The 13,045-nt window shown below is 39.3% G+C and overlaps 1 protein-coding gene across 2 annotated transcripts; it reads right to left on the minus strand.

Moving 5' to 3' along the window:
- Nucleotides 1-456: 456 nt before the first annotated feature.
- ipo9 (importin 9) lies at nucleotides 457-12,898 on the minus strand. Of its 2 annotated transcripts, none has more exons than XM_056251523.1 (24): nucleotides 12,655-12,898; nucleotides 10,631-10,692; nucleotides 10,435-10,521; nucleotides 10,144-10,345; nucleotides 9,960-10,048; nucleotides 9,785-9,871; nucleotides 9,114-9,233; nucleotides 8,930-9,030; nucleotides 8,737-8,795; nucleotides 8,491-8,642; nucleotides 8,316-8,414; nucleotides 8,130-8,236; nucleotides 7,902-8,041; nucleotides 7,646-7,805; nucleotides 6,604-6,830; nucleotides 6,352-6,500; nucleotides 6,142-6,270; nucleotides 3,675-3,950; nucleotides 2,571-2,737; nucleotides 2,351-2,484; nucleotides 2,147-2,266; nucleotides 1,934-2,044; nucleotides 1,398-1,474; nucleotides 457-1,276 (listed from the first exon to the last, which is right to left on the minus strand). In XM_056251523.1, exons 1-24 carry the CDS (start codon nucleotides 12,818-12,820, stop codon nucleotides 1,166-1,168), a joined length of 3,132 nt encoding a protein of 1,043 aa, XP_056107498.1. In that variant the 5' UTR covers nucleotides 12,821-12,898; the 3' UTR covers nucleotides 457-1,165. The 2 variants fall into 2 exon arrangements, with proteins under 2 accessions (XP_056107498.1, XP_056107497.1); XM_056251522.1 differs by having other exon boundaries at nucleotides 7,646-7,808; nucleotides 12,655-12,897.
- Between the last annotated feature and the right edge of the window lie 147 nt (nucleotides 12,899-13,045).

The raw sequence follows: 13,045 nt of genomic DNA on the forward strand, positions 1-13,045 counted from the left end.
TATCCTAATGATAATGTACAGTTACAAAAATGTTTTGCATCCGGCAATAACAATAACCGATATACACAAAATAATCAATAACAATAAGGTTTGATTTGTTTTAACATGAACTAACAATGAACAATACTTCTACAGCATTTATTAATCTTCATGCTAATTTTTACATTTGGTAATACAACTTGAGTTTTGTTGACATTAGTTAATGCAATGTGAACTAACATGAACAATATTTCTACTGACATTAACAAATAAATAAATGCTTTACATATTGCTCATTGTCAGTTCACTTTAGCTAATGCATTAACTAATGTTAACAAATAAGACCTTATTGTAAAGTGTTAGCAATATATCTTTAAAAGTGAATATAGATAAATGAAGTTTTTTTTTATGGTAAAAAAATAAAATACTGTCATACAGATGTCTAAATCTTCAAAAACTTTTCGAAACTAAATACACTTAAAATTAGACCATAACAGGCCTTTTATTTTGAAAATTTTCTCATACTCAAGTGGAGACAGTGTTGCTAATAAGACTGTAAGATCACCATTGTAACACCATATAATTCTTCATGCTCACCCAACACTGTGTAGCCATAAAGACCATGCTCATGAGACCACGTAATGACAAACGACGTGGAATATTTTAATAAGGCCGCCAACAGTTCCAACTTTTTTCAAAGATTAATTAATCATCTGCCAGAAGTCTTTTTCCTTCCTCTACAGAAAGATTTTGTAACCATTGTGATTTAGTAAAGTGAGAAGGTACAAATGGACAATTGATACTTTTAAATTGTTCCTATATACCGTTACCAGTCACTTTGCAAAAAATTCATTCATCATACCAGACATGTCTATCAAAGCACAGTAGTGTTTTGACATCCGATTCAAATGCACCCACACAGTCCTGTCTGGGACGCTAAGAAGGTGGTCCTCACGCCCTTCTCTTATAACATCCACAGGAATCAATCCTAGTCCATTCCTTCCCTTAATAAAACACAGGGAGAGGCACGTAAACCTTTATTCTAGTCCTCTTTTGTGTTGTGGATCAAGAGCGTCGTCCGAAAGGCATTCCGAGGCCACTCAAATGTTCAAGTTTGAAGAAAAGATGACTGAGTGGTAAAGACGGAAACAAAGGACAAGGAGCCGATGTTGGGTGGGGATACAGGTCATATACCAACGGACTGCAAGGCTCTTCTCTCTACTTCATTCAAGTGGCTTGAAAACATGCTATAGCAAGGCTGCTGAGCAAACTGGGTTAGGAAATCTGTCAGATAAGCCTGTGGAGAAAGACGTGGAGAGAAACACTAGAATCATTTAACAGGATATTAATAAGAGATGAAGAAATAAGTCTACACTGTGTTACAGAAATACTGTGTTTTGAATCACAAAATGACTCACCTGAAGGTCAATCTGATATATGGGATCCTTCAGAGCATCTGGATCTTCATCATCATCGTCCTCATAATAATCATCGTCTATGGGGAAATAACAATAACTGTTATACAATGGCTTATTTGTAGAATATAGAAAGCATTGTGCACTTCACTGGTTTACTTGTTGTTTTTTTACTAACAAAGCGGAGCATGTACAGAACGGCTAATGTCTGTCCAACACAGAAGCATTGCAAAAGATGTAAAGCAGGGTTATTATTGTTAACTAAAATTGAAACTATTGAAAACCTTTTTGTTAATTGAAATAAAAACAACAATGTTTGATGAAAAGATTACATTAAACAAAAATTAGAAATGTTGGCAACTAACTTAAAAGTTAAAACACAAAAATTACTAACTGGAAATATATAAAAACTAAAAAATGAAACAAAGACATTAACCTAAATACAATTCAAGTCACTTTGGATGAAGCCAAATACATACATGTAATATTAGAATGGAAAAATGCTAATTTAAGCCCATGTTGGTCATATTAATTTTTACCGTATTTGTTGGAGGCAATGAGATCAGACAGAAGCTGTCCTGCTAGTCCTTCATCTTCCTCTTCATCATCATCCTCTTCCTCCGCCAGATCATCCCACATTCCTCCAGAGTCTGCAAAGCAAGAATTACAAAACTTAAGATGCCCCCCATAATTCAAATTCATCAAGTAATACTAATACTAGAGGTACATATTTAAACCAACCACATAAATACCTTGGCTCCAATCTGCTGGATTTGCTCTATTTGTATTAGCCTCCACCACAGAAGACAGTTCATTGACGATGAGTTTAAAGATCTTTACCAGCAAAGGAATGTTGGTCCACCGCTGTGGGTCTGAGAGGAACAGATCGGTCAGATATCTGAGGCAATAACAATTATTAATCATTAATTTGGCAGTTTAAGAGGTCATCTACTTACTCTTGGCCGATTTAGAACGTGTACAAATTCCCTCGTCTGGATTAAAAATTTCATCTCCTTTGACGACTATATCTTGGAGGCGCTTGTCATTTGTATTGAGACCGTGCTGGAGGAGTTTACACAAGGCGACAGCACTGTGGACAGAGTGATTACAGTGTTATTTCAATGCAAGCTGTACAATTCCTTCAAACACACTGGAGACGAGATTGGAAACCCTCACCTGACTTTGCCTTCATACTGGCCATAGAACAGATGTTGGCGACTCATCCATTCAGCCATGACAAACTCTAGGGCAGGTTTCCCTGTGGGACCTGGAAGACTGCATAGGAATTCCAGAAGGGGCTCCAACTGGATATGGACCAGGTGAGCGAAAACCATGATCAGGGACTGTAAAATGAATAAAGAGGACATATTTCACACTTCATTTGAGCAGCCAGCTTCAGAATTAGCTGTCATGCAAGAAAATGAATGTTCAATATGCAAAAACAAGCAGACATCTATAACTTGCTGAAAAGTAAAATTGCAGTTTATTAAGTGGGTGCTATTTCTGTACCTTTGCTACATCATGCCACACCTGCATTCGGGCTCAGGAGTATCCCAGCACCATGTTACCAAAAATGTACTGTATTATTTTGCTTTCTTTCCTTTCAAGGAACTGAATGTTCTAACATGCTATCTACAAATAAAGGGTAGGATTTATCCATTTTTGTTTCATGCTGATTAATTTATGAATATTCAGACCATTTTGCAAGTGGTTATGACCAATTCATTGAAAAGAACTGAATGAATAGAACATGAATTAGCTGAATTAAACATTTATGGCTTAATAGCTGATGACTTTTTTTTTTTCAATTTCCATGATTTTACATTTCATTACTTTTTCAGTCCTGGAAAACACAATTTTAAAATTCCCTGATACTTCCAGGTTTTCCATGACGATGAAAACTGTTTATTTCTTGACAAATACAGGGTTATTCCAAACTTGACAACAATGACCTCCAAATATGATGGGCGCCGTCTTTCAAAAATGAAATAAGATGCAACAAAACACTTAAAAATGAATAAACCGATAAAATAAATTTAGATCTGGTGTTAATGAAAACAATGAATGAATGTCATGAATGGTGTTTAAATGTCAATAAATATGTTTAACAGTCGTTTTAAGTCAACAAATGAAGGTTGACAGCCCTAATATTTAATGTTCTCTCAAATTTCCCATGGACCCCGCTTGAGGCCCAAGTTTGAAAACACTAATGGCATCAGTTTAGTATCGACACTGGGGTACTGCACCTGGGCCAAAATTCTATTCATGATCCAACCGTACCTGCATCACACTGAGGGTCTCGGCCTGCTGCATCTTGCTGAGAATAGCACGCAGTATTTGGTCCAGCTGGTCAGCCAACTGAGTGCCAGCTCGGGTAATGAGAGTGGACACCAGACGACCTACAAAAGCAGCGGTGAACTCAGACGTGCGAGGGTCCAGGAGCTGACTGACAACCTGCATGACGTACCACAGGCCACTGTGGCCTTGCTCATCTTGCCACTGGGCAATCTGCTCCAGCGCCACGGACACATAGGCCCTCAAGCATTCACCACCATTCTGGGAAAATCAGCAATGATGCGAGTTAGATAACAACTGACATGAGGACTCTGAAAAGATACAACTAGGGATGTAACGATTCACTCATCTCACGATGCGATACGATTCACGATACTGGTTTCACGATACGATTTTCTCACGATTTTTTTAACAAATGAGATTTAAGACAAAGTGTTCCTTTTATTATTTCTCAGACAAAATGCTGCACATTTCTTTTTAATTTAAAATATATATGTCAAATAATAAAACTACATAAAAAAAATTCCCTTCAAGGTTGTTTCAACTCAGTCTTTCTGTCTGTTTGGTCAAGAGGCTGAACACTGGTACCTTCGCACACTATGTAAAAGACTGTGTAAAATTAGTACCAGATTGACAGGGGTTTTACATTGTAATAAAGGCAAGATTCCAATTTTGTTATAATTTGTATCATTACACTAGTAAGAGTTAAAAAAACACATTTAGAGAAAGCGATAGTAAAATAAATACAACACCTGGTTGCCACGGAAACACTGATGCACCTTGTGATCTCCGTGGCTCTCGCAATTGTCGTATTAATGACTTGTACATGAAAACGGAGGTGACTGGTGCTTCTCACGGTGGTGATTATTATTAGTCGACGGAAAGTCAAAATGACGCCACACCTCCGTTTTGAATGAGTCAACGTCAACATCTACGCTTGCCGTCGCCATGTCTACTGTTTGACGGCGCGTGCACACCACGGCGCGAGCGGAGCAAACCGAGCGTTTCAGTTAATTCCTATGGAAGTTGAGCTTGGCTCACACAAGATCAAGTTCCATGAATGAAGTGAAAACACTCGCTAGCTTCACGCCAGTGTGTGCTCGCTGCTATTGTGCCTGTAAAGCGAGGTTCACAACTTCACAGTAGGCTATTGAGAATGAGAAGGTGACGTCACGCGTATCACTCCGCGTTGCATTGTGGGAAGGATTCGCCATCTTGGAAGGATACGCTATCCGTTGTCATGGTTACTTCGACCGTGAGACCGAGAGAAATAGCGACAGAGAGCAGCTTGATATTTATTTGCATTTTTGCGATAAGGCACAGTTTCTTGGGAATAAATGAAGAAGGGGGAAGCAAAAGGAAAGGGGCTCTATCGGGAGAGACTAAATAACAACACCAAGCAGCGTTATTTAGAGAAACTACTTGACATCAACATGGACCCGTACCTGCTACAGAATGGACGAAAGACCCAAAGCACTACCACCTTTCACATACGCTGACATAGTTAATTACCTGGTTTGTTTATGGTATCAGTGACTAACGTTACTGCCTACACAATGCAAGAGTTCAGAAGCTTTAAGTTGTCATTAGAAGCTGAACAAGTCTGTTGCAGCTGGGTGCAAGACTTAGAAACCCCCAAACCTGTAACGTTAAACTGCGAGAGTTCAGTCATACTTGATGTTTCATTCAGGCCTCGTTCATATGTGGAAATAAATCTGATATGAATCAGATACGTGCATTTGCACCTGCCGTGCAACGTTAAGCGAACAGATCGGACATTCCCCTGTCAATGCGAATCGTACGTCATTAAAAAAGTGTCTTTTTAAAACATTTCGCGGTACAGATATATCTATAACAAATGAAACAACTCTAGTTGAATAACAGAGTATTAATTTCGTTTGTTTGTGTTAGCTAAATAAAAGGCGAACTGTGCTGAAATGTGTTGCTTTTTAAAGCAGGCTCTGCTCGCTGTTGCTGCTGTCAGTTTATTGACAAGCAGTTTCTCTAAGCTGGCTAGCATTGTTATTTCTCTCCCGATAGAACCCCTTTCATTTCTCTTCCTTCTCCATTTCTTCCAAAGAAATTGCGGCGTATCGGTAAAATGTAAACAAATACTAAGCTGCGCTGTCTCTTTTTCACTATTTCTGGAATGTTTAGTCGCGCCTCTGTGAAGTTCTGAAGGCGTTGCCCCTGGCAACCTATAGCGTCTCCTACCATCATGGCCGACCGGCTCAGACCCCGCCCAAATCGGCACGTGACTCCTCACTCTCAATACAGTAAACGCGCCCTGCTGTTTAAAACGTGTATCGCGATCATAGACGTGTATCGCGATTCGTTTAACATTTCAACCGACTTGAATCGTCACACATTTTTATCGATTTTCAACCGGTTGCGAGTGAATCGTTACATCCCTAGATACAACAGATTTTTGTTTTTAGGGAACTGATGCTACCTGCATTGTGGTGTTGTCATCTGTGCGGAGGGTGCACTGGGCCACAGCAGGAAAAGCTTGGCACACAAGCATGTCTGACAGAGGGGGCTTAGTGTTACGAACAACTGTAGTTAGGATATCTATGGATGTCTGCAAGAACAGAAAAATATGTATTACTTACAGAAAACAGTTCATAAATGGAGGTAGAACAAAATGAGAAGTTTATCTTACAGCACAAAGGCCAGATGGGATTTTATCAGGCGGTGCCTGCATAATGCTAGCGAGAGTAGGAATGAGGCGCATTTGCATGGGTCCTTGGCAGGCTTCAATCTGGGCAAGCTCCTTGAAGATGTCCTGCGCTAAAGATGCTACAACTGGATCTAACAGAAAGAGAAAAGAAAACAAGCCCCAAGTAATCTAATCTACAAGGCAAAAGATACTGGCTGTTGACCATAAAATTAAATAATTATAAAATGATCTTACCATTACTGTACTTAAGGAATATGGCAATAGTGAGCGGGCAGATCTTGTTCTCAGCACTCGTGGTGAAAGCCGGATCCACGGTGCAAACAATACAAAGGGTTTCCATGACTAAAGTGAGAACTTCAGAGCTGAACTGAGCCGCGAGCTGCACCAGCCCTTCCAAGACATTGGGCAGGAACGGCTGCAGGACATGGGTACTCTCCGACAGCTTGAGTTGATCACAATACCTGTGAAACACATATAAAGAGAGATCGCGTAAAAAAATACACAACAGTTCAAAAAAGTTTAGGGTCTGTACGATTTTTTAATACATTTGAAGTCTCTTATGCTCACCAAGGCTGCATTTATTTGATCAAAAATACAGTAAAAATAGTTATATAGTGAAAAACTGTTTAATATATTTAAAAATGTAATTTATTCCTGTGATGCAAAGCTGAATTTTCAGCAGTCATTACTCCAGTCTTCAGTGTCACATGATCCTTCAGAAATCAGTTGAATATCCTGATCAAATATTTTTTTTTATCAATGTTCAACAGTCGTACTGCTTAATATTTGTGTGGAAACCATGATCCTTTTTCAGGATTGTCTGACGAGTTGAAAGTTCAAAAGAACAGCATTTGAAATAGAAATCTTTTGTAACATTATAAAATGCTGTTACTGTCACTTTGGATCAATTTAATGCATCCTAGTTAAATCAAAGTATCAATTCATTACACATTAAATCTTTCAACAACAAAAAAACCCACACACCTTACGAACTCCAAACTTTTACAACTGTAGTGTAAATGACAAAAAGACTGGAGAATTATTGAATATTCATACACATTAGCAATTATTTGAAATAATTAAATTGAGTAATTCAGTTTAAACCAAACACACATATATACATATATATATAAAAAGCCTTTATCTTTGTGGTTCTTTTGCAATGGTAAGCATTCAACCATCCTCTGTTCTAATAAAAATTAAATAATGGAACAGCATACAGATTTATGCAAATTATTAAACCCTACACATGAGAAACTGGAAATAAAAGTCTTACCCCCAGATAGCTCTCACAGCTGAGATCCGAACAGAGGGTGGCTGGCTCTCATGTAAACCACTCACAGTGGCCTGTAGGAACTGCTGAATGAGCTCTGGGGACATCGCTGCAGTGAAGCGACTGGCTGCCCATAAGGCCCGACCCAACAGGAATGGAGAGGCTGCTGGGAATTGAATAACATGCGGGTCAGATCCTGCCATTACACTCAGGCCATTTACAGACATAAGATGAAAATGAAAATGTCCAAGAAGGTTACCTGGTAAATTGAGGTCAGCAAGGATGACATTGGCAAGGAATCCATGCATGTCAAACTGCACACGACCGTTCTTTACATTCTCTGTGATGATGGTCTTGACCGAACCCAGGGACAGCATGCAAGCCTCATGCACCTTCCACCTGCATATCCATGGAGAGATATTGATGTCAAGCAACCCACTGAAAGACAAAGCTTGGTTGTGACAAAGGATGTGTTTTCTCTCTTTACCAGTGTTCACTGCCAGCGTTCTTGGCTTGCTCTGCCTCTTGGAGGTGCCGTGTTGCAGCCGCCGCTAAAGCAGCAGCGCTCTCATTCTGAAACTCGGCAGCCACAGCCTGATGGACGAGAGGATACATTAGATATAAAGGAGGGAAAATAATCAAACACCCACAAAGAAACTCTCTGTGCTCTCACCAGCAACAGATCCTGTGCTGATATCCGGACCGAATAAGAGAACGTATCATCATCCTCATCCTCAACAAACTGCTGCGGATTGGCAGTCCATACCTTGATCTGTGAGACAAATGAGAATGTGAAGATAAAAGCTATAAAGAAAGACTTGAGACACACACTCACACCGCCCACAAACCTGATCCTCCGTGATCTGCATGTAGAGGATGATGTAATATATAAGCTCTGGTAGAGCTTTCTTCACTGTGCTCTTGAACTTCTTGTTTTCCAGCAGTGTGTGGACAAACTCAAAGATGCTGAAGACGAGGTTCTCAAAGCCAAGGACCTCACCTGTGACATTGACAATGAATTAACAGAGCTCAGTGCTTACTAAACCAATCTAAATAACAATGACGATCAATTACAGAAATCTAGTGCCACATACCATCAGAGTCAACTGGATCATCCACTTCTTCTGTGTAGTTGACCTCAGTTCTCACATAAGTACATGATTGGTTAAGAAAAGTACTTGAATCTGTTATTGAAATGACTGTAGCACCGATAAAAACATCTGATGCGTCTAAGATATTAATGGCAATAGGTTAAACAAGTGGTAAAAGCTGCCAATGACTGGATATAAGGAGGCGCTCTCCGTCAACGTGTTCCACACAATAGGTAGAATCTGTTGCATGGAGGACACCATAGGTTTGGGGAAGTTCTTCACGAGAGCCGTCACTGCCTATGAAGACATAACAATACATAATTACAATTACATCATGAGGGGAAAAAAGTATTTTTCTGCATGATGGAACAGCTAGTCACCTTAAGCACTTCCATTTTCAGGCCACTATCTGAAGTGGGTCCGTCTGGGATCTGCAGAGCCTGTATGAAGGCCTCTGTGAACTGCTGCACCACCGGGAAGATCAGAGTATTGGCAGCACCCTAGAATCAAAAACAACCGTTTCAAAATGTCAGTTAACTATTCAATATGTTTAACGGTAATACTTTAACAAATGTTAAGCAGCTGAATTTCTATTTTAAAATGTAATTTATTCCTGTGATGCAAAGCTGAATTTTCAGCATCATTACTCCAGTCTTCAGTGTCACATGATCCTTCAGAAATCATTCTAATATGCTGATTTGGTGCTCAAGAAACATTTCTTATTATCATGGTTGAACACCATTGTGCTTCTTAATATTTTTTGTGGAAACTGATACTAACTGATTCTTTGATGAATAAAGTTCAGAAGAACTTTAAGCATTTATTTGAAATAAAAAATGTTTGTAACATTATAAATGTCTTTGTCATAAATGTATTTTAATAAATTTAATGAATTCTTGCTGAAAAAAGGAATTAGGAAAAAATTATAATTAAAAAAAACGTACTGACCAAGATTAATAAATGCTATAAAAGTTGGTAGCAACTGCATTACCCAAGCTATTAAACTGAACCTTATTGTAAAGCGAACCTTATTGTTTGTCTATGAGCTTACCTTTGCTACTTCATCAATCGCACAGATGAGATTGGCACAAGTGGTAAAGATCTCAACTGATCTGGATCGTGTGCGAATACTGTAAACCTGCAACAGTAAGTACAGAACACAAGTGTTTACACATGATTGTCTCAAAAGCATGGACTGTACCGTGTTTTTAAGCTGAGTATTATACCTCTGCCATGGTAAAAATCTTGTACATTTGAGGCAAAATGACAGGTGCAACATCAGGCATCTGCACATCCGTCACCTCTCGTGTAAACTCTATGAAACACATAATATGTTGCTTAAAAACAGCGCAAAAACATTGTCACTTGTTGTGACTGTAAGAAAGAATCATAGATGCTTGGAGTCATTACCAGTGAGGACCCTCATGGCGCCGTGTACAGCGTTAACATCCCCACTGGCCAGCATGTCCATGAGGAGCTTGAAGAGCCCGGGCCAAGCTTCAGGCCAGTCCCAGTGTGCAATAGCCGACACGGCGTAGGCCACGCTGGAGCGCACCTTACTGATGGCCTCCCGCAAACCACCTGGAAGCAGCTCACGGATCGCAGCTTTGGCCTGAAAAGAAAAGGACATGGGAAGCAAATTAACATAATGCCACATCTCCAATACTCTAAAACATCCAGACATAAATATGCGTCTCTAACCCATTCAGTCGTCTCTGGGGGTCTATATTTCTCTGACTGGGCGCACCAATGGGTCTCAACATACTGCTTCAGAATGACAGAGGCCAACTACAACAGATACATAGAAAAAAATTAAGCAAAATGTAACCATAACAATCAAATACTTGTTTTTCCATTGATTTATGCTGAAAATATCTAGATGTCAACTAAGTCTTACTTGGCGTATAGCAAGTGCTCCATGTGGGTCGACAGTGAGCTCTGCAAGGTGAACTCCAAACTCTACAAAACAGGTGTAAAAATATGATGTCATTTTATACAGGGAGCCAAAAACAACCAGAAGCAAATCAAAACCAAATGAATAGAAGTGTAGTTCACAAGTACAAGAACCAACCAACAATAATTTAGCAAGTTGGGCCCGAAAATGCATTAGAACCGAAGTGTGTACAATCAAAGACACATGTCTAATGTACGCTTCATTCACAGCAACACAGCACTGTCATATCTTTCATCATCCATGGATTTAACTCAATGAGAGGCTGGTGGCCAAGAGACAATGTTACTGCTGACACCCAACACACAGCAGCAGCCTGAGAGAGGCCACAGCCAGTGACTGATTTTCAAGGGCAAACTTTATGTGGGAAGATTTTTTTCTTTCTTTCTAAAAATAAAACAAATACACTGCCGTTCAAAAGGTTGGGGTCAATACAATTTGTTTTACCGACACAAATACTTGTAATACAGCAAGGATTCATTAAATTGATCAAAAGTGACATGAAAAAACGTTTATAATGTTAGAAAAGATTTCTATTTCAAATAAATGCTGTTCTTTAGAACTTTCTAATTATCAAAGAATCCCCAAAAAGTATCACGGTTTCCACAAAAATATTAAGCTGCTGTTTTCAAAATTGATAATAAGAAATGTTTCTTGAGCACCAAATCAGCATATTAGAAATTATTTCTGTAGGGTCATGTGACACTGAAGAATGGAGTAATGATGCTGAAAATTCAGCTTTGCATGACAGGAATAAACAATATTTTTCCACTGTATTTTTCATCAAATAAATGTAGCCTTGGTGAGCATAAGATTTTCCTTTTTAAAACCATTTTAAAAACATTACTGACCTCAAACGTTTAAACTGCAGTGCACTTCTGAATTATTGTATTGAAAAAAAAATCTCAATATGAATAATTATGGGTATGGCTGTAATTTTTTTATTTATAAAATCCAATCAAAATCAAGTAGCTAGTATGCAGAAGAGAACATAACTATACAATGAGGGGTCACATCCTCACCAATATTCAGATTAGTGGTCAATTCAAACCAGGGTTTCAAGCATTACTACTTAAACTCGTACATTTTGGTCAATGCTACTGACTCACATCCAGCCCCCAAAAAGACCGTTTTTTTTTTTGGCTGTTCACTAGGCAGGGGTTATGTAACCTTGATGATAGTGGTTATTCAGAGCTAATTGTAATATACACTAGAAGAAAGCAAACCTCAAGTGACCATAGGATGAGGAAGTGATGTATTTCATTCAGGAGGAAAGAAATAAGACTATGAAATAAGAAAGTAGTATGTAAAAATAATAATAATAAAAAACGTAACACTAGGAAACTTAAACTGCTAGTTCACCCAAAAACTATCCTTTACTTTTCTGAGGAGCTTTTTATTCTCCTGGGAACACAAACATCAATCACCATTCACTTCTACTGTATGAAAAAAGTATGCAATTTAAGTTAATGGTTACGAAGGATGTCAGTCTCTAACACCCACAGAAATAAGTCAAACAGGTTTGGAACAACATGAGCTTGAGTACATGACGGAATGTTGATTTCTTAGGTCTGAACTTAGAATCTTAACACGTATATTCTCACAAACATGACGCGTATTTACCAACACGAAACAACCGTCATGTGAGTTTAAAAGTGAAACTGACTAAATATAGACGGACAGAACCGAACCCCACACATGTAACTAATCTTTTCACATGTCTCTACAAGCATCAACTATAAATGCGGGAACATGTTGGCTGCACATGCTTTTGCCTCCTCAATTCAATCCAATAGCAAATTCAGCGCGCGTAACGTTACATGAATGATAAACACGTTCGAGAAGCATCATAAAATTAGAAAACGTTCATTTAAAATGAAAAGGCGTGTGTTCGGGAATGCCCGTGTGTGAAAATCTGCACTTCACATGGTGTCATGCATGTTGTGGCAGCATCTCACGTCAGTTCTTACCCTCCGTCACTTCCAACACTTTAATACGCTCCTCAGCCGCAGCACGCACTTCTTGCACCGGCGACAGAATGGCGTTCAGCGCGTCTATAAGAGTCTCCTTCAGTCCTTTATCCACCTGGTCGAGAGTCGAAACCGGGCCGGGACCCGATGCGCTCATACCCGCCATATTTTTGCCAGTTTTGCTGAGGCTCACGGAGAGATGACCGGCGGGGACCCGACGGAAGGATGCACAGCGCGCCAATGAACGTTTAGGGAGGGACTATGAAACGACGAAATGTTGCCATTCGCGAATCATTGGCGCTATCATGATCATAATGGCTCCATCCATAGGAATGGAGGTTGAACAACTACACTGAACCGACTTTTTTTTTACTTTGTCGCCACCTGATGC

The sequence above is a fragment of the Rhinichthys klamathensis genome, unplaced genomic scaffold, assembly GCF_029890125.1.
Source record: "Rhinichthys klamathensis goyatoka isolate OS25496 unplaced genomic scaffold, OSU_Roscu_1.1 h1tg000082l_1, whole genome shotgun sequence".
NCBI classification, from domain to species: domain Eukaryota; kingdom Metazoa; phylum Chordata; class Actinopteri; order Cypriniformes; family Leuciscidae; genus Rhinichthys; species Rhinichthys klamathensis.

What these genes read in the sequence shown, in the direction of transcription:
- ipo9 (XM_056251522.1), bottom strand. Translation starts at nt 12,820, where the DNA reads ATGGCGGGTATGAGCGCATCGGGTCCCGGCCCGGTTTCGACTCTCGAC. An exon ending in CGCCATGAGGGTCCTCACTG is followed by an intron (nt 10,049 to 10,143) that starts GTAATGACTCCA and finishes TGTGTTTCATAG; the next exon opens with AGTTTACACGAGAGGTGACG. An exon ending in CGATTGATGAAGTAGCAAAG is followed by an intron (nt 9,234 to 9,784) that starts GTAAGCTCATAG and finishes TTTTGATTCTAG; the next exon opens with GGTGCTGCCAATACTCTGAT.